Source organism: Polyodon spathula, chromosome 28 (assembly GCF_017654505.1).
Source record: "Polyodon spathula isolate WHYD16114869_AA chromosome 28, ASM1765450v1, whole genome shotgun sequence".
Taxonomy (NCBI): domain Eukaryota; kingdom Metazoa; phylum Chordata; class Actinopteri; order Acipenseriformes; family Polyodontidae; genus Polyodon; species Polyodon spathula.
Window position 1 is genome coordinate 5,422,163 of NC_054561.1, and position 18,706 is coordinate 5,440,868.

Below are 18,706 nucleotides of genomic sequence, written 5' to 3' on the forward strand. Positions count from 1 at the left end.
GGTCACTGTGGATCTCCTCTGCAGAACTATCATTCATGATCAAAGCAAATGAAAAGATATGCAATGTGTCTCCTCCACCAGCGTAGCCTAAACACAGTGATTCATATCAATGAGGCTTCCTGGCAGGAAATCGTTAAGGAAAATAAAAGATGTTGTGTTTTAGATTCATTCTGGGCTGACCCAACGCAAGAAGTTATCCAGCCTACAGATCATAATCCAATTAATGGTTTAAGGGACAAACTTGACCGCTGTCTGCAGGCAAGGTGACTGAGTGGCAGTGCATATTAATCACTTGGAGGAAGGGATCGCAAACAAGAGCTTCAATTCCAGAGATCCTGGAACTGTAAGGAGAGCAAACAGAGAGGGACAACGCAGTCAGATTCAGAAGAATTTCACTAGTTGGCAGAAGTAGTTCAATACAGAACATGAATTCAATAGAAAGGGGATGACAATATAGATCTCCAGGAAAGCTAACTCAAACCTGCATATCCCGTAAAATAACTTCACTCAAAATACAACCTCTAATTTTACATCAAAGTAAAAAGTCAAACAGGTCTACTAGTCGCAACAGTTATGGGGTGAATATGCTGTTGTGCTACACTTAATTCAATAGTTAATATTATTCAGATTATTCAGCAGGTTTCACTCGACTTTATGAAGTAAAATGAGTTAATTCTTTAGGGTAATGCAAAGCTTTTGGCCATAGCTGCATAAGGTGTCAGAACCATGAAGAAATGGGTCAACATGGTCTACATTCTCGTATCTGGAATACCTTTATGAAAAATGCAAATTGAATCACCTATGGAGAGCCGTTTATTTGCTCTTTCACTTTCAGAGGCTATACCCTCATACCCATACTAAAATCTGTTGCCAACTTTATTTCCTTTTTTTGTGCTTTGTTAATACTTTATTTCCATGTCTGGAGACAATCATTTTGTTGGTGTCTGTTTAAATTCATTTTCAAATTTTTAAAAATGTTTTAAATAAATTTAGTTATTTTTCTCCCTAATTTGGCATGCCCAATTATTATCTGTATCCTTGGCTCACCGCTCGCAACCTCGCTGACTCAGGGAACGGAGGCTGGAGCACACGTCCTCCAAAACGTGCTCCTGCCAATCTGTCATTTTTCGCGCTGCGGATCCACAGGAAGGCCACCAGACCTATAGCACCGGAGGACAACACAGATCTGGAAGCTCCACTGCAGAACCACAGGTGCCCTATAGGCCACAGGGGTCGCTGGTGTGCGGTGAGCTGTGGATTCCCTTGCTGACCTAAGCCCTCCCTACCCGTGCAGCATTGGGCCAATAGTGCACTGTCCCCTAGGAACTCCCAGTCACGGTCGGCTGAGACATAGCCTGTACTCGAACCTGCGATCCCCAGACTATAAGGCACATCCTGCACTCCACGTGTATGCGCCACACGGGAGCCCCATTTTCAAAGTTTTAAAATAGTATTTGTTTCACCCCGCTTCAAGCCAACCTCACTTCTCAATATGCGATGCAGTGACTTGTAATATCAGAGCTCTTGTCACTTGGCAAGTACAAAGGCATAGTATAGCAATTATAACAGCAAGAAACACTGAACATTAATAACTGCTCTTCCTTGCAAATTGGTGTGAGGCCAGTTACATAATGTTACAATTATTTGAAAATGTTCCCTTTAGAACAGGGCTATTAGTCCTTTACTGTTATAACTAGGTGATTTCACTCAAGAGTGCCCTCAGAAGCCTTTCACATGGCACTGAACCCTACCCTTCTCATGCTGATAATGACTATACACTTTCCCTTTCTAAAAATGAACAAACACAGCGCGCTGCCATCAAGACAGAACAGCAATTACAGTGGCAGCCAAATAGTCCACAATAATCTACAAATAGACCAATTTGAAAAACTTAATACTTAACTAGGAAAACACAAAATCAATAATAATAATAATAATAATAAATAATAATAATAATAATAATAATAATAATAATAATAAAAGGAATAAACTCTTGTGGCAGATAAATAATGAGACCGAAGGTGGAGTATCCATGCCACAAGGAACTTGTGATACGATTACAGGATTTTTGTTGCACACTTTGGTGTGCTTTATTTGTTCTAATTAGTTGTAGCTGTTTACAATAGCTTGAAAAAGAAGCACATAAGACCATTTCACTTCCCTTGTTTTTGTTTTTTGTTTTTTTTAATGCTTTTGTTTTGCCACTAAACTTTCTTTTGTTTTTGTGAAGTCCGTTTGGTTACCGTAGCAAATTGAACTTTTATATTTGTGTCATGCTAAATACCTGGCTTTGCTTCCCAGTATACTGAAATGTTTGAGTTGCTGTACTGGGATTTGATGAATTTTCCTGTTTTCTCCTTTTTTGGAAATACGCATTGAGCACTGAGCGGGATTTTAGACCGCTCCGCTCATATGCTCTGGCGACCGTGGCCGGCAATGATTTCAGTAAGATTATAAAGGGCAGTGGTAACAGACAGGCGTGAACCAACACTGACAAATGTGTCTTTTGTATCCCATTAGCTTGTCTCCTCTGCAGGGTCAGCAGTATTTGTAATAGCAATGCAACGAATGCATCATCAGGAGGTTAAAAATGACAACTGCTCCCTTACTACCAGAGATTAAAACTGAGCCAGTTACTGTAGTATTAGCCCTCTAGAATAATAGTGGGCTTGTGTTGCAAATACCCCTACAATCACAAAAAACATCTATTTAGGTATATCAAAATATCTACCATTGAGGTGTAACATCTCAAATACAGTGACCTCCTGAGAATGTTACAATGCTGCACTGTTTAACAGCAACATTACCATGCACAGGAAGGAAGGAACAAGCTGTGCCATGCACAATCAGAGACACAGGAAGGAAGGAACAAGCTGTGCCATACACAATCACACACACGGGAAGGAAGAAGGAATAAGCTGTGCCATGCACAATCACAGACACAGGAAGGAAGAAGGAATAAGCTGTGCCATGCACAATCACATGCACAGGGAGGAAGGAATACGCTGTGCTATGCACAATCTGGTTTGCAGCACTATTACTGTGCTGCCTTCAGAAGCTACTTTTTTTTGTTTTGTTTTTAGTAATTATTTCGATATTAAAACGACCTCTGAAGTTGAACTTTCTTCAAAATGATTCCCCATAGGGTGAAGACAAACAGTAGCAAGTGTAATGTAAGCGAGCTTTCACAGCAGCACCTGAGTGGGAGGCTGTGGCGGAGTGTCCCGCCCCTTTGTTTAATATTGTTTTGATTTATGTGTTAATGCGACGGCGAAATTTGTATTATTACTATGTATTGTTTGGCCGTCAGGTTTTTGTTTTTATTTTTAAATACCTTGTGAGGATGCGTGACTGATCAGCTACTAATTATTCAACTAGCTGACAGTCACGCATCCTTATTTAATCTCGTGCAGACTATGGCCGAGGGGTAATAAGGTAATTTAATTAATAGCTAGTTAACCCCTCGGCCAGAATATAAAAGCCTGCAGCTGTCTGCACTCAGGGGAGTGTGTCAGAGGAGAGACGTAAATCTGTATCAAGAGAGTAGACAATTGCTAGACGTGCTGGCTGAAAACCAGCACGATACTTGTTTATTATTTGTTTGGCCAACGCGCCTTTTTGTTTGTGTTGGTTTTGTTTAAATCTTTTATTTTCTGTTTATTATTTAATAAATATACTGAGTGCCATGGCTCCATTTTCACCTGCCAGTCCTTGTTTTGGAGTGTGTGTTCTTTTGGGTCTGACATCACCACTACACTCATCCTGTTCACAGAGACACATGCTGCATCCGGTTCCAGGACACTACTTGTAAATGAGTGAACAAAGGACGCACCAACTAGCAGTTATAACAAGAGGTGCAATCTACCAGACAGGTAATACGCAACAATAGTCAATGCATTGAACACTATCATTCAAAACAATAAAAGGACCACCAGGGAGATTAACTGACCAATGAATGTTTATGATGTTCACAAAATAAAAGCCATCAATAAATCGATGAATTGTTGCGAAACTTTGAGTCGCATCTTAATATAGGACACAGGGATCTATTCCATTGACAGGGACAAGAATGAACATGAAGTGAAACCAATTGAAGACCTAATCTTTAAACAATATTCCATTTTTATATTTATGACATCTAGCTGGGTGTCCTTCCTTGGGGAGTAAGTCCACACCACACCGAATATAACAAAGGGGAGTAGTGTCAGCTACTGCAGCTGAGGTTGCTCTGGGCTACATAGGCACAGCATCTTCATTGGTTCGTGTTGTGCATGTTAATGCTGCTGTGTGCAGCTAAATATAGAACCTGCATGCTTGTCAGTCAGCTTTACTTTAATATTTCATCGCACTGAACATTCCCCAAGCACTGATGAAGCACACAGAAAATGGTATTTTCTACAATATTGTTCGGTACATAGTATGCATTTCTATTGATATATCTGGCATTTTTAGATAAATGAGTAAATCACAAAGTACAATTTAGCTAAATGATCTGCTAAATATACTACTAAAACTACTGCGTTCACTTGATCAACAGTGAAGCACTGGGTAGGACAGATTAGGTAATGGCACGGTTAGAGTTTTGTACCGCCAATGAGTTTGTTTGACTGGAGAATATAGACAGCAGACCAATCAGAATCTTCCATTGATTGGCTGCTACAAGCTGGGATGTCATGCCACCTGTAGGAATGGTCCAATTGAAGGATTCCATGCTTAGGCAACCAAGAATCTGTCTTGACCAGATGTCAATGACTGGTAAATTTTCAATATCAAGACGACTATGTGACCATCTCCCCAAAACACGCTAATGTCCCAGTTACAGTTCTGCAGTGAAGGTTTGCACGACTTTATGGAACTGTACAGCTGATTGTGACGACTGCAGCACTGTCTAGAATATATCAACTACTCCTGTTTCAGGAATACACATGATTTTACACTTGACTGAAGTAGTATTTTTGTACAAAAGGTCTGTACCAGGACTAGCCAAATGCAGTAAAATTCATGTTTAAAATACTTAATGAGCAGAAAACAAGATCAGTCAAATAAACTTTTTTTTTTTCATTAGTGATAACCATTCTTTTTCTTTTCATGGCTCAATAAGAATTCTCTGGTAATCTGAATAGCTCTTTTAGCCAAAAAGGCTGGGCAGCTCTGCTCTATACCAGTAATCTTATAAAGGACATGGGAGTTGTGACAGTGATTTGAAATCCCAGGCTAGTCTTTGACTGACTGCCTAAGTGACTTCACTGAGCCTGTTAAATGAGCATTCAGTCTTCTGGCTCTCCAGTTTCATCACAGAAAACACATCAAGGCTAAAAGTGCACTGTGAAAGCCAGCCAAGGTCAGGCATTCTTGAAGAGTCTGTGGACTCCACTAATCCACAGAGCCTCGCTGCAGACCGATCATGGCTTGAAAACTGGAGTGAAAAAAAGCACGGCTACAATGACCCTTTAACCAATATTGAAACACATGTCTGTCGATAAACAAGCTCAGAAACAGTTTAATTCAGATTCATTGGTTTCAGTTGTTTTACAGGGACTGTACTTTTATTAGTGATTCATAAGAGCGTAATAAAATGTATTGACAGCTCCCAGTAGCTTATCGATCTCAATATTTAAATGGATACCAGTGATTCAGTATCAACAACATAACTAGGTAACCTATTCCATATCCTCACCACTCTGTGTCCTCCCCTAACCTGTACAGCTATGGCCAAAACAAATTTTGCTTCATAACGTTGAATGAAACCTGCTGAATAATGTTACTTTAACATACTGAATTACATACTGCTTTTGAAAAATGTGACATTTCAAAATCTAACATGAAATACTGCACTATATGGCTTCCATAGACTTCTGCAATACAATTTTGTATTTTCTTTGATTACATGGTGTAAAATAAAATATCTAAATTATGCTGAGATAGTTTATTTAACTTAATCTCAATCCCAAAATTCAAAGTAATGCAAAACTTTTGGCCATAGCTGTATCTTCATAGCTAATTCCTAAATCAGGGGACACCTGCACTACAATTAAACGCACAAAGAATCAAACCCCTTTGCATTAATTATTTTGAATTAGAAAACCAATATGAAGCATTTATTCGAGGGAATAAATTCTTCTGAGCCTGTGTGCACTTGAATACAATGAAACCCTCAATCCAGTTCAATCCCGGTTTGTGTGCAGGGTATTTAGACGATTCATTCCTCAAATAGGTAGCCTAAATCAGATTAGATTGTGTGTAATGTTGGTGTCAGAAACCCAGAGGGTCATCCTAAAGATTGTAATTGATTTTGGCCTTGTGTTAACTACCTAGCGTGCAGGGTAATGGGTCATTAGATATCAGAATTCTAGTCAGGAGAATGCATTTTTAAATAAGTGCTTAGTCCCCTGTTGTACCTCAGTGGGTCTGTCCTGCTTTAATATGCAGATTAATCACAACACAGACACTGTGGTGTTCAGGCACTCTGCAGACCTCCTGACCTCCATTCACTTCCCCACACAGACCCGACAGGCAAATCCAATGTGCAGTGAAACAGGTGGGTCACCCTGACCACTCAGCTCTGATTTACTTTTCATTCCATTGAGGAATCAATGCGGCACGCTGCTAGCGATTTTAGTATTTCGTTTTTAAGGACGGTTCTTTAAATATGAAATATTCATTCACAGAAAAGAACCTAAATCAATGTCTATCTTTTAAGACTGCTGGTCTGTATAGCTCTGGTTCCTATTTTGAAATGCATGTTGACATATTACCAGTGTAAATGATGCAGACTGGCAGGATTGGGAGTTCACAGGTATTTGATCTGCATACTGTATAAACATACCACAGGCTGGCTACAAAAAAATGGTATGTCAAATCTTTTTTTCTCATTGGACTCCCAAATGATGCAACATTTGATACCTCAGAATGTTTGCAGCCCAACGATCAAATGACCAAATCCAGGTCCATTACAGGGTAATAATGAATCTGAAATAAAACTACAGGTGCCTTATGAACTATCTAATTTGAGGTCCATTATCACAGACACAATTTCCTTTCTAAGGTCTGTTTGGAATTATCATACACAGTAATCACCTAGAAAAGCTTGAAAAACCTAACTTAACATATCTATTAACAGCTATTGTAGACCCTCCTAACCCACATTGATAAATACTGTGAGTGATGGCCTTTGTCTGTTGATGTTCGGTTCTTTATTCTGTCCTGGGTGAATTACACCGCGATCCAGCGTCGTGCACAAGTCTTCATACCTAATACACTTGTAAGGTCGCCTTGGATAAAGGCGTCTGCCAAATAAATAATAATAATAATAATAATAATAACAGAAGCAATCCTACAGCTTGATAAGATGTTTGATATTTTATATAATACACAAGGACAAAGGCATTCTGTCTCATCATGTTATGTAAACTGTCAGAATTTTCCTATCTCTTTCAATGAAACGTGTTACTTTTAACAGCAAACACTTTGTGATAAGGATGAGTCATTGTGAAGCTCTTCACCAAATGATTCTGATCAATGCAAGCAGCCAAGAGCAGCAACAATGGCACGAACCATTGGCTGAATGTACCACAGTCATAGGCACTGGGGGGGGGGAAGCAGTGGTGATCACCCACCAGGAACCTTTATATAGTTAAATGGAACAGCAATCAGTTTGCCTAAAAACACTGCCCAGTAGTCAAACAAAAGGTGTTGTTTAAATGTATATCCACACCAACAAATACAAAATAAATATTCCACTGCATTGTCACTTGCCAGGGTTGCGTATTTCATGAGATGAGTGATTTTGGATCATAGGCTTTAAAAATTCGAAAGGGACTCTGTGACAGGGTTGGCTGAGTGGTGACGTCAGGCCAGAAGCAGGAACATAAACAAGCAGGCAGGTACTGAGGGGCAAAGACGCGAAAACAATGTATTTATTTAAAACATAAAAAAAAAAATACCCCGTTCTAAAATAAACAAGCAATCATGTAAAGGGCTCTTCACCCTGTTACACAAGCACATAGTGTTTACTGTCAATGTGACAAACACAGACTAAATAATTTCATAATTTAAATAAATACAAAATTCTAACACACATATATCTGCTTTCTATACTAATAATATTTTGAACATATCAAGAGCACACACCCATTCATCTTTGTAAGAACTGCATTTTCACATCAGTTTTGCTGAAATCACTGTCAATCAACAAAGAGCGGCCCAGCTTGAAGAGAATCTTCTCCACTTCTCCACTCAAGTTTCATTTTAGAGAGTGTCTCTAACACTACATTACAGCCTGGCACAAATACATGTCACTGGCATCACTGAAGGATGTAGATTTTTTTTTTGTGTGTGTCTGATCACATTTTTATAGTGTTTTTTTTTTTTTTTTTTTTTTTTAACACAGAACACAGACAAATCAAACAATAGTATCCATATTTTTTCCCCTACCCCCGAAATGTTTTTCATGATTTATTTTCACTCACCGAGTAGCTCTGTGCACGTTTAAACCTGGAAGTAATTCATGTTTCGCTTGTTGACGAGGGGCTTAAACATTGTCATCTTGCTTGATGCACAGAACCAACATTGACAACTGTTTTGTCATTGCCAGTAATGCTGTGGTCTGTTTGTGGTTGTGGAAAGGTTTCTGAAGGGTAATGGGCTGGTATTGTAATAGGATTGCACAGTCAGCTCCCCTGTGACACTGCTCTGTGTTAAATCAGCAGAACGGCTTGAGGGCTCCACACATTCACCCCGGTTTTCTCCAGAGAAACTCGCTGCTGCCTTGACAGTCCCTACAGGTTTCTGACACAGCAATGATTGACTGCTACTTTAAAAACCTATAAAACAACACTCTCACACATTCACACATGCTACATCTACCACTACATGCACAAGTAAACATGCAAGTATGCCATCCAGATATACATATTTTATATAACAGTTGGAGATTTATGATATGTTACAGAATATGTAAAAATATGATGGACAGACTTCTATTCCCAGATTCTTATACTTTTAATATATTGTGCTAAAGATTGTCCTTACTTGTATTAATATATAGCATCTTAGTGGCATACAGTGTATGGACATATTAGCACATCCAATATATTTCTGACTATGGAAACAAACATTGAAAATTGAAATTTAGACTGTTGATTTTTTATTTCATAGCCACTACTACATCCATGAGTCACTGGTGAACCATGGATAAAATGACCATAGACGCTGCTTGACTTTGACAATGTGGATTACATTCTGTTACGTAATACACGAGAGGGCTTTCTTTTACACCTTGGCGACCCTAGAATTCTCTAGCCCAGTGACACGTAAAAAACACTTAAACCCATAATAAGGATAATCATCATAGAAAGATTTTTCTTCTTACCTTATTTTCAATCACGCATGGTCTGCCAGCGAGATGAATCTAAACCTGAACTCTTAGCATTATTTGAAGGGTTGAGACAATGTTTTCCATAACAGAGCAGTGATTAAAATAGAGTGGGTACCTCTTGAAATGGCTGGCCAGGACTCCCACCAGTTCCCCAACACGGCTCTCGCTAGGGACTGCCATGCCTTGCAGGCAGACAATGAGGTCTCGACTGTCCTTGGTGTGGAACACCACCAGCTGGTCCTTCCCTGGGGACACACTCACTCCGGTCACCTGCACAGAGGGAGAGGTAGGGTGTTAAAGTAATTCCATGGACTTCCCCTCCATGTCTGTCCATTAACTATGAAGGTCTCAAATGTCCACTATCAGCAATTGCGCATTTTAATTTTAACCTAGGCAGGAAGGCAGTAAGAGAGTTCCTAGAAAGCAAAGCAAGCAAACTGATGACTTTCTTTAAACTAGTGTAGTACCCTATCTCAGGTTTTAACATTAAAATGCATGTTTGCCATAACATGCATTTCTTTCAAAAATAAAATTTCTTTCTGCAAATAAAAATAACAGCATTGTTTAAATCATTCCAAAGGGTACCTTTGCACAAAGTTACGAAAATCAAACATCAAATTGCATGCAAGTCTATTAACGTACAGTATTTCTGCCTTTAAAAACATGCAGAGAGGGCAGTATTTTAGGGACTTTAATGACAGCAGCATTTAGATCCACCACTGTTCAAACAGACCCCTTTTCTGTCTGTCGGTATACACAAATACAAAAGAAGCATGTCAGTGACATCCATACAGTTCTCACTACACTAAATGCCTGTATATATCCCAAAATATGCTAAAGAATATTGTAACACATCATCGTATTGAAAAACAGGTTCTAGATGTATGTAAAATGTAGGTGACAGACAGACAGACATCTCTATGTACCCCCAGATTCGTGCATGTTTTTAGCTAATGAAGATCCATAGATAAGAGAGAGAGAGAGAGAGAGAGAGAGAGAGAGAGAGAGAGAGAGAGAGAGAGAGAGAGAGATTGCCAAACATGACTGTCAACTAGTGTCCGTCACATTTAGATGTTGGAAGACAGACAACTATAAATAGAGAGATGGATAGATGAATGAATAAATAAAGGCATATAGATAGAAAGTGGGCAATAAAATAAGCAAGGCTCACTGTAAGGTCTAGCTTATTAAGAATCAGGATGAAAGGACACACAGCAGTGCTCTTGCGAGGGCAGTTGAGTTCACTTAGCCAAGAGTGCTGGCTCAGTGGCCCCGCAGGGGGGTGGGGCAGTGTTTGACACCACACTTGTCTCATTAGTTACAAACAGGTCGATGGACAGCAATGGCTGCTGTGTTTTTATGCTGACTCTCTCACTGCAGACCCAGTGCAGTCGAGTGTGCTTTTACTAACACTCCTCAGTACATTGCAGTGCTGCAGGCCAGCTCAAGGACATCCCCTCTGTCCTCTGATCCGAGGTGCTGAATGACAGGGCTGTCATGTGTAATTTCTCATTTTCTCTTTTGAAATACAAATAGACAATAGGTTGACACACAGAGTAAAATCTATTTTTCAGAGGGTAAAATGCAACATTGCCTTGAAGTCATGAGTAATCTCGATACATACTGTACAATCTTTAATGGAAATGGGTTAAGCATTAAAAAAGAGCCTTCCATTTTCACTGTAATGTTACTTTGAACTACTGTACTCAGCTCAGAGTATTTTTGAGGCATCACACTGACTATGCAAATTATGTTACTATTACATTAAATTCTTAAACTCTGTGAACATGTTAAAACTTTAATATAAAGCCATATAGATAAAAAAAAATAAATAAGGAAATGCATACTTAAGTTATAAAGCAGTTCATTTAATATTATAGGCACCTTTTTTTAGCAGTTGCCGCTGACGATGGATGTTCGCTGTGTAGCTGTATATATATATGAATTGAAACATGCAAGTCAGAAGCCTGTTTTCTTCACTATCAATATGGAATCAGAAACCACAACTGGGGGAAAAAAAGCTATGTGAGCAAAGAGAGGAAGCAGATTTGTGTAAATACATCTGAATGGTACCAGACATCAGCTGATGCTCTCTCCTGCACCATCTCCATGACAACCCCATCTCCAGGGAGGTCGTCATGGCAACGACCGTGGGGGCGGTGGAGCTGTGGAGATGCTGAAATTGAACTCCTCTGACAGCCAGATGAATCTAGCAGAGTTTCACCCTGGCATGCATTAGCCAGTCAATCTATCTTTGGAGCCTGGATGTGTCGGCTTCTGAAAGGTATAATAAATGGGCCAGGCAGGGTGGAATAGGGAAACAATTTCAGAGGCTCTGTCACCACTCCCCACTCCCCTTATTTATTCTTTTATTTTTCTATCCAGCTGAGCTCACTCTCTCTCTATGGCAGATATACCATCACATGCAGAGAGACTCTGATTCCATCTCCATGTTAATTAGTCATTTCTGTCTGTGTCTTTCACCTTATGTGTTCCTTTCCAACTGCTTCCAGATTTTCAATGTCAGTGGAAGAGTGTTCTAAATGTTCAGTAAGCAAATGCTAATATCATTACTACAGATATGCATCTGCCTTTATATTTCATTCTTCAGTCCAGACTGGCGCTCTACACATAGTGAGAATCTATTCATGAAGCTTCATTTAAAAGTACAGTCCGATATTCATGAAACTTATAAAATATTGCTGGGTTCTTAAAAACATATAGAAATTTGTCCTGAATATACACTTTTTTTATTGCCTCTAGCGAAGGAATATAGAGGTTATTAAGGGTGAAACATCTAACTGTGTTTGGTACACAAGCAGTTTAAAGCATTCTCATGCTTGTGGTTTTATAGCTGTACCCATGCTTACCAACTATTCATGCAAACAAAGGCTTCTGAAAAAACTGCCAGGAGTGATCGCAATGAAGTGAGGAGGGGAAGCATATTAAAGTTGCACTGTGCACGGACGTTCATAGATCCAGGGGTATGGAAATTGCAGAGCATAAAAAACTAGTCTTTTAAGCTTACTACTATCAATTAGGACTTTTTGCTAAAACGTTTCTCTACTTTACTGTCGGTATGGTATTTATTTCAATCAATGGTAATTAGCATGTACACAACGTATACAATGACAACTGGATAAACTGCGCGACTGTATAACATAAAACACAAGAGTTAGATGTGAACCGCCAAGTATGGCAAGTACAGGTCAGTATGATTAACTCATCAGCCGCTAGGAGGAGAACCATTACAGCAAGCAGCATTCTTCTTACCACTCAACAACACGCAGCATTCAAAACCTGAGTAAACTAAAATAAACAAGGGCAGATTTTGTAAAGAGGATTTACCACAATAATCTGATTATGAAAATATCACTGAGTGCATATAAATTAATTAAAATACGCAACATAAATTTTGAAAATATTGCAATTGGGTAATGGCCAAAAAAAATCCGCAGAGGCTATAATACTATAGATTATATAATAAACGATCATTGCTGGTGAAAGTCCTGACCTCTGATTAGCTGTCGACTGCATATTCGACTGGGTACAGCTAGACAAGTTTGAGACAAACCAAACAACTACCGGATCCACTTTAGAACATTCTTCTAATAATTCAAATCTTTCTTTTTTTATTATAACTTTTACATATAAATGTATTAACTTACTGGCTCCTGACCTCTCCAATTGCCCTGCATATTGTTTTCCTCTACTTTTATTGGTGATAGTAAAACAAAGTTTAAAAAAAAAAAAAAAACCCAGAGCGATTTACCCTATTGTATCTTTCAGGCGTTTCACTGCCAGTTGAAGACGCCAATGATATAGTTCATAGTCTGAAGCAGTGGAGTTCAAAGAGCACTACAGTATGAGTCTGCCCAGAATCTGATGTCAGTTATATATAGAAGAACTTAAGGGTCAACACTGGATATAAAATTTTTACCTTTTACATTTTTTATTCACATATGATAGGTAAATAAACTAGGGAATTACTTGTTTTAAAACTATTTTTCAGGAAAGTTTGCTAGAAGAGAAAGATTTTTCTTCTGAACACCGCAGTGTATCCAGCTCATGCTCCCCCTTGCAACAATGCTGCTGCTCTGATACGAGCAGAAAACCAGCATTGTAGCAGGAGGGAGTGTAATCTGGATGCACTGCTATCCTTAGAAGACATTTTATTTTCTTGGCAAATTCAGCAAAGGTAACTTAATGAGGATGGCACAATCCGCTGGCCCACCCTCAATTCGTTGGTAACATATGCGTACATTACTACTTAAGTACAGTCTGATAATATTGTACTAACCAGCCTTTCCTTAGAAAGCAATAGCATGAGCTAGAGAAAACGCTGAGTAAGCTGGGCTCCCGGACAGGCCGATTCCCAGGAAGAAGCCCAGAGAGGCGGTGCAGTGCAGTGGAGCAGTACTCACGTTGTAGAGAGGAATGCTCTTCATGGGTTTGTACTGCTTGAGCGGGTCCATCTTGTAGAGGTGCCGGTCAGTGATGAGGATCGCACGGTCCTCCGCCTTGTTGAAGCGGTTTACCTGTGGATGGGAGAGCAGAGAAGGGTTTGCAGGTTAATAATACTGCTAAGACACAATATTACGGTTAAATTCATGTCGTCATATACTTCTAACATTGTCTCCAAGTGTTGAGACCTCAAATCCCAGTATTTCACAATTTACACTAGCTTCCCACTGAATTACAAAAATGTATTCTTAGTTAAAAGGCTTTGCTGTTCATAGCCTTGTACCTGTCAATTCAGGAAATTGGAATGTTGCTAATGCTAATGCAGAGTAGGGTCCTCAGGTCAGGCATGGAATGTGGGTGTTTGAATATACCTTGCGCACATGGCAGGAGAACAGCACGCTCATGAACTTGTCCTTCCGCTGCAGCTCACTGGACACCAGTGTAAAGGAGGAGACTGCCTCAGGTTTGTCACGCTTCTGAAGAGAGGCAGCGAAAAAGATAAGTCAAGAGACACAGAGACAGTACTTGGCAGGTAATGGCATGCATGTATTGATCAGTGTTGCTCTCTCACCAGGTAGTTGCCCTCCCAGGCTCTCAGAAGCCCCAGGTCTGCCCTATGACCCTTCAGCGTCTCCAAGGCAGCGACCTTCGCCCTGACCTGCGGCAGGTCCTCGGGCGGCAGGCTGCGGATGAGATGACTGGCCCGCCACCTGCCGGACAGCAAATGCAAACAAGAAAGAGGGTGAGAGAATGAAACCTTAGGTTATTATCATAATCCTGGTTCCCTGAAATATAAATGTAACCATCACCTAATGGGTGTTTACCTCCTAAAATCTGAATATTCTATACAAAAGCTGCTCAGCCGAGCCTGTGACGCAGTCATGCCCACCCCCGAGGATATAAAGGACTGCACACACAGATACCATTTTTCCTTTGACCTGACAGGAGAGCCTATTCAAATACTGTGCGCACAGATCTCAGCTTCAATTTTCCTTCAAGCCTACTGCAATCATGGAAGCAGCTAACTTGAAGGTTAATGGTTACATTTCTATTTCAGGAAACCAGGGTTATGATAATAAACTAATGTTCCCTTTCAAGTATGAAATGTAAACATTACTGTATGGATGAGTATACCCAAGTTGTCACAAGGGCAATGTTGCAGAATGACTAGAATGCTACAAGGCTAAGCCGAGAGGCTGCCTTGTGCGTTACCATTATGAACTCCATTAACATGTAGCTAGGGCTAAAAATTGAGGGAGAAACTCAATTTTTCTAAGCCGCCCTTAACACTCTAGTTCCAAAGCCAGGGTTTTGAGAAGCCATGACATTTAGTCTATAGACGCTGCACTGCACGCTGGCGTCAACATATTACGCTATGGCCCGCACAGGACAGAGCATATGGAGCTACCACTCTGTCAGACTGGAAAGGAGGTAGATGAAAAGCCTCCTATTTCACAGACTGGTTAACATGAAATGCAGAATGCAACCTTTGTCCTGGCTTCTGCAAAAATTCAGTATGCTTTTGCAGCTGAGAATCCCTGAATCTCACTCACCCGCTTTGCAAAGCTGATTGCAAGCAAGAAAGATGCTTTGAGCGAGGGCTCAAATGGAGGCTTCGTGAGAGCATCAAGCACCACATTAAGCCTCCAGCAAGGTGCAATATCCTCCATAGGTGGCTGAAGCCGCCAAGCTCCTTTCAAAATTTGCTGAGAAAAACAAGAAAAAAGGAAGTGAGCTCCTGGAGAGACCTCGTCAAACAGGTCCTGCAAAAACTGCAGTATAACTGCCATGGGACAGGTCAAACCCCTGAGGCAGGCACCATGCCTGAAAGACGCCCACTTGTACCCACACTGGGAACAAGTGGATGCAGCTCTGGCATTTTTCAGGGTTCAATAACCATAGTGGACAGACCCAGAGCTCAAATGCAGCCGTTCAGGGGCCAGACCCAGAGCTGCAGGCTAAATGGGTCAGGATGCCATAAAATCCCCAGCCTGACTGAGCAGGTTGTGGCGCTTAGGCAGTCTCCACAGCTGGCCGATCAGAAGCTGCATCAGGGCTGAAAATCCTCCTGGGACAGTAAAGGGGCTACTAAGAGCACCATGGGCCCGTCCTGCCTGATTTTCTCCAAACACAGCGGGAGCACAGTGAGCTGTGCAAAGGCATATAACAGTTGCCTCAGCCACAGCTGTGCCAAGACATCTACCGCTAGCGGGTCCCAGCCTCATTTTATGGAGAACCAGAGGGGACAGTGGGTCGATTTCTGGGAGGCAAATATATCTATCTTAGCTCTCCCTAATAAAATAATAATAATATGAATAAAATAACTCCAGCCGGAGCTATTGCAGACTGGGCGGAGAACACTAAGTTAGCCGACATACGCAGCGGGGCGTAACAAACAGGCAGTGCACAAATACACGTAATTAGTAAAAACTATTGTGTAAAAACACAATACGAAAATCTATAGCAGAAAAAGTAACACATATTAATCTGAATAGGCTCTTCTGTCAGGTCCAAGGAAAAATGGCAGTGAGATCTGTGCGTGCAGGTCTTTATACCCTCGGGGACGGGCACGACTGCGTCACAGGCTCGGCTGAGCAGCTTTGGTATAGAATATTCAGATTTCGGGTCTTTAGGAGGTAAACACTCATTAGGTAATGGTTACATTTCGTACTTGAAAGGGAACCGCGGGAGACAAGGGGGCCTCCACATTCCCAGCTTCCAGTATTGCTAAAGTAACGAGAGGAAGCAGCAGTGTTAGAAATGAGACTGAATTACCTAGCATCGCAAGAACCAGGGGATCCATCTTCTTTCCAGAACAATAAAAAAAAAACTAAAAAGGTAATCAGTAAAACATCCTAATCCTTAAACCTTCTTTGACAAACGTTTAGACTAGAAATGTAGCAGTCTAGTTGAACCACTGAAGACAATACACATTTTCTTTTAGTATTATGATCTGTCTTCCAAACAGTCTCATCCATGCACTGTCAGGTGTTAAAATATTCTCCTCTACCCAGCACCTTAATAATGAGTACTAGTCTAAACGCTTCATTATAAGCTCTCCAGCACTATAACCCTGCTCCTCAACAAGCAGCAGTCGTCCACACTCCATGCTCAGATCTCCAGCACTGTCCTACTTTGAACAACGCATTCTCCTTACCTGTTATAAATGCCCTGCAGTGCCTCCTCAAACTTGCGCAGCACTTTGGGTGGCGTGGGCCACTTGACGTGCTTCCCCTTGTCCTTCATGCTGCGGACGTTGTGGAATCGCCGGGTGACCTCGCGGATGTAGGACTTGACCTTGTAGCGCCGGTAACAGCGGATGATGGTGAGGGCGGCACGCATGCGCCGGTATTGCAGCCTGGCAATGGCACCTCTCCATACCTGCGAGCAAACAGCAGAGGGCAGGGCTTACAGACTTGCACTGGCATTTCATTGTACAGATATAGCCCATAGGACTGTAGATGTTCAATAAAGCTTAATTAAGACCATTAAATACATTGAAAAAAACATCAGATTAAAAGATGAACAAATAACTAGATATTGGTGATTTGTAACAAAAATATTGTTAATGTGAAATGTGTGTTTGTTATCGCTGCACCTGTCCATGATGGTTTTGGTATCGTATATATTGATTTCCTAGACCAAAGAAAAAGATTATTAAATCATTAATGAAACTTTAACAAGGTTCTGATTTAATGTTGCAACTTAAAATACTGGACAGACCCTGAAGTCATTATTTAAAGACCTACCCTGTTATAAGAGCAAATATTTTAATACTGTTGAAATACTTTTTTTTGAACTTGATCAATCTTTATTCCACACACAATTCAATTTGTGATTTATATTTTTACTTTACATGTTCTATCGCTACTCTCTCACCACATTCACTTTTCTAAATAAAGTAACACTTGTTAAGACAATTCCATTGTGCCACGTCTGCTCCTTGTTCAGATAACTCACTTATGGATAGGGCCATGATGAGTGGCAATATTAACATACTTTATGTACACCGAGTCCTATGATAATTAAAGAAATATTTATTAAGTATGCTTTGTCAAAACTACCCACTTGGCATTACAATAGTTATGGATGAGATTTCTTGAAATTTCACAAGCTGTGTTACACAAAGTGAAATATATACAAAAGTACAGAAAATGGCTATTATTCCCCACAAACTTTGCTTTTGTGGCCAGGACAGTGATATTTCAAAATATCACTATTTCCAATGGGAAAACGGGCAAATGTGCGTCTTTTCGTTCACATAAAGTCAGAAAAAAAACAACATATGAATCCAAATTAACATGTATTTATACTAAAGTAATACAAAAATGACTACAAAAAATTTAGAAGTGAGTAGTTTTTCGAGATTTACGATTATACTGTATTTCATGGTAACAAAGACATTTGTGTTTTTTACTTGAAATTATATCTGTAAGCCTTCCTGGTCCAAGTACTGCACGATAAATATGTTTGTGATCCCTTTTAATAGGATCAGCTGAATAGATATATACAATACACCAGTTTGAGACAACAAAGCTTTCTTCTTTTTTTCGTCAGTTCCCACTTCTAGGCTAAGCAAGAAACATGTGTTCTTAAACACTGGTGTATTTTATATACATACTCAAGGTACCACCAAAAAAAAAAAAAAAAAAAAACAAACAAAAAAAACACCATGCTAGTATATAACAACTTTGAATGACACATTAACTGGTCATTTCTGACAATCAAATGGTTGCTTCTGTGGACCACCTTTCAAAAATCAATAAGAAACTGCTCAAAGTAAAGAAATGGCTTTCTTGCGTTTGGTAATTACACTGGCGGGAATGCTGACGCAGATAATACTATTGCCCCTCTGCAGCTTAAACA

The 18,706-nt window shown here is 40.1% G+C and overlaps 1 protein-coding gene across 5 annotated transcripts in view; it reads right to left on the reverse strand.

The window, feature by feature from the left end:
• myo1d (myosin 1D) overlaps positions 1-18,706 on the reverse strand; it is a 103,626-nt gene that overhangs the window by 13,583 nt on the left and 71,337 nt on the right. For 4 of the 5 annotated variants that reach the window (XM_041231595.1, XM_041231597.1, XM_041231594.1 and 1 more), the window contains 5 exons: positions 16,998-17,221; positions 14,412-14,550; positions 14,212-14,316; positions 13,801-13,914; positions 9,492-9,646 (listed from right to left, as the gene is read on the reverse strand). In XM_041231595.1, the coding sequence (XP_041087529.1) occupies positions 9,492-9,646; positions 13,801-13,914; positions 14,212-14,316; positions 14,412-14,550; positions 16,998-17,221 (737 nt within the window). Of the gene's footprint in view, positions 1-9,491; positions 9,647-11,260; positions 11,654-13,800; positions 13,915-14,211; positions 14,317-14,411; positions 14,551-16,997; positions 17,222-18,706 lie in introns of those variants that run through there. The other variant, XR_005947658.1, reaches the window with a different exon arrangement.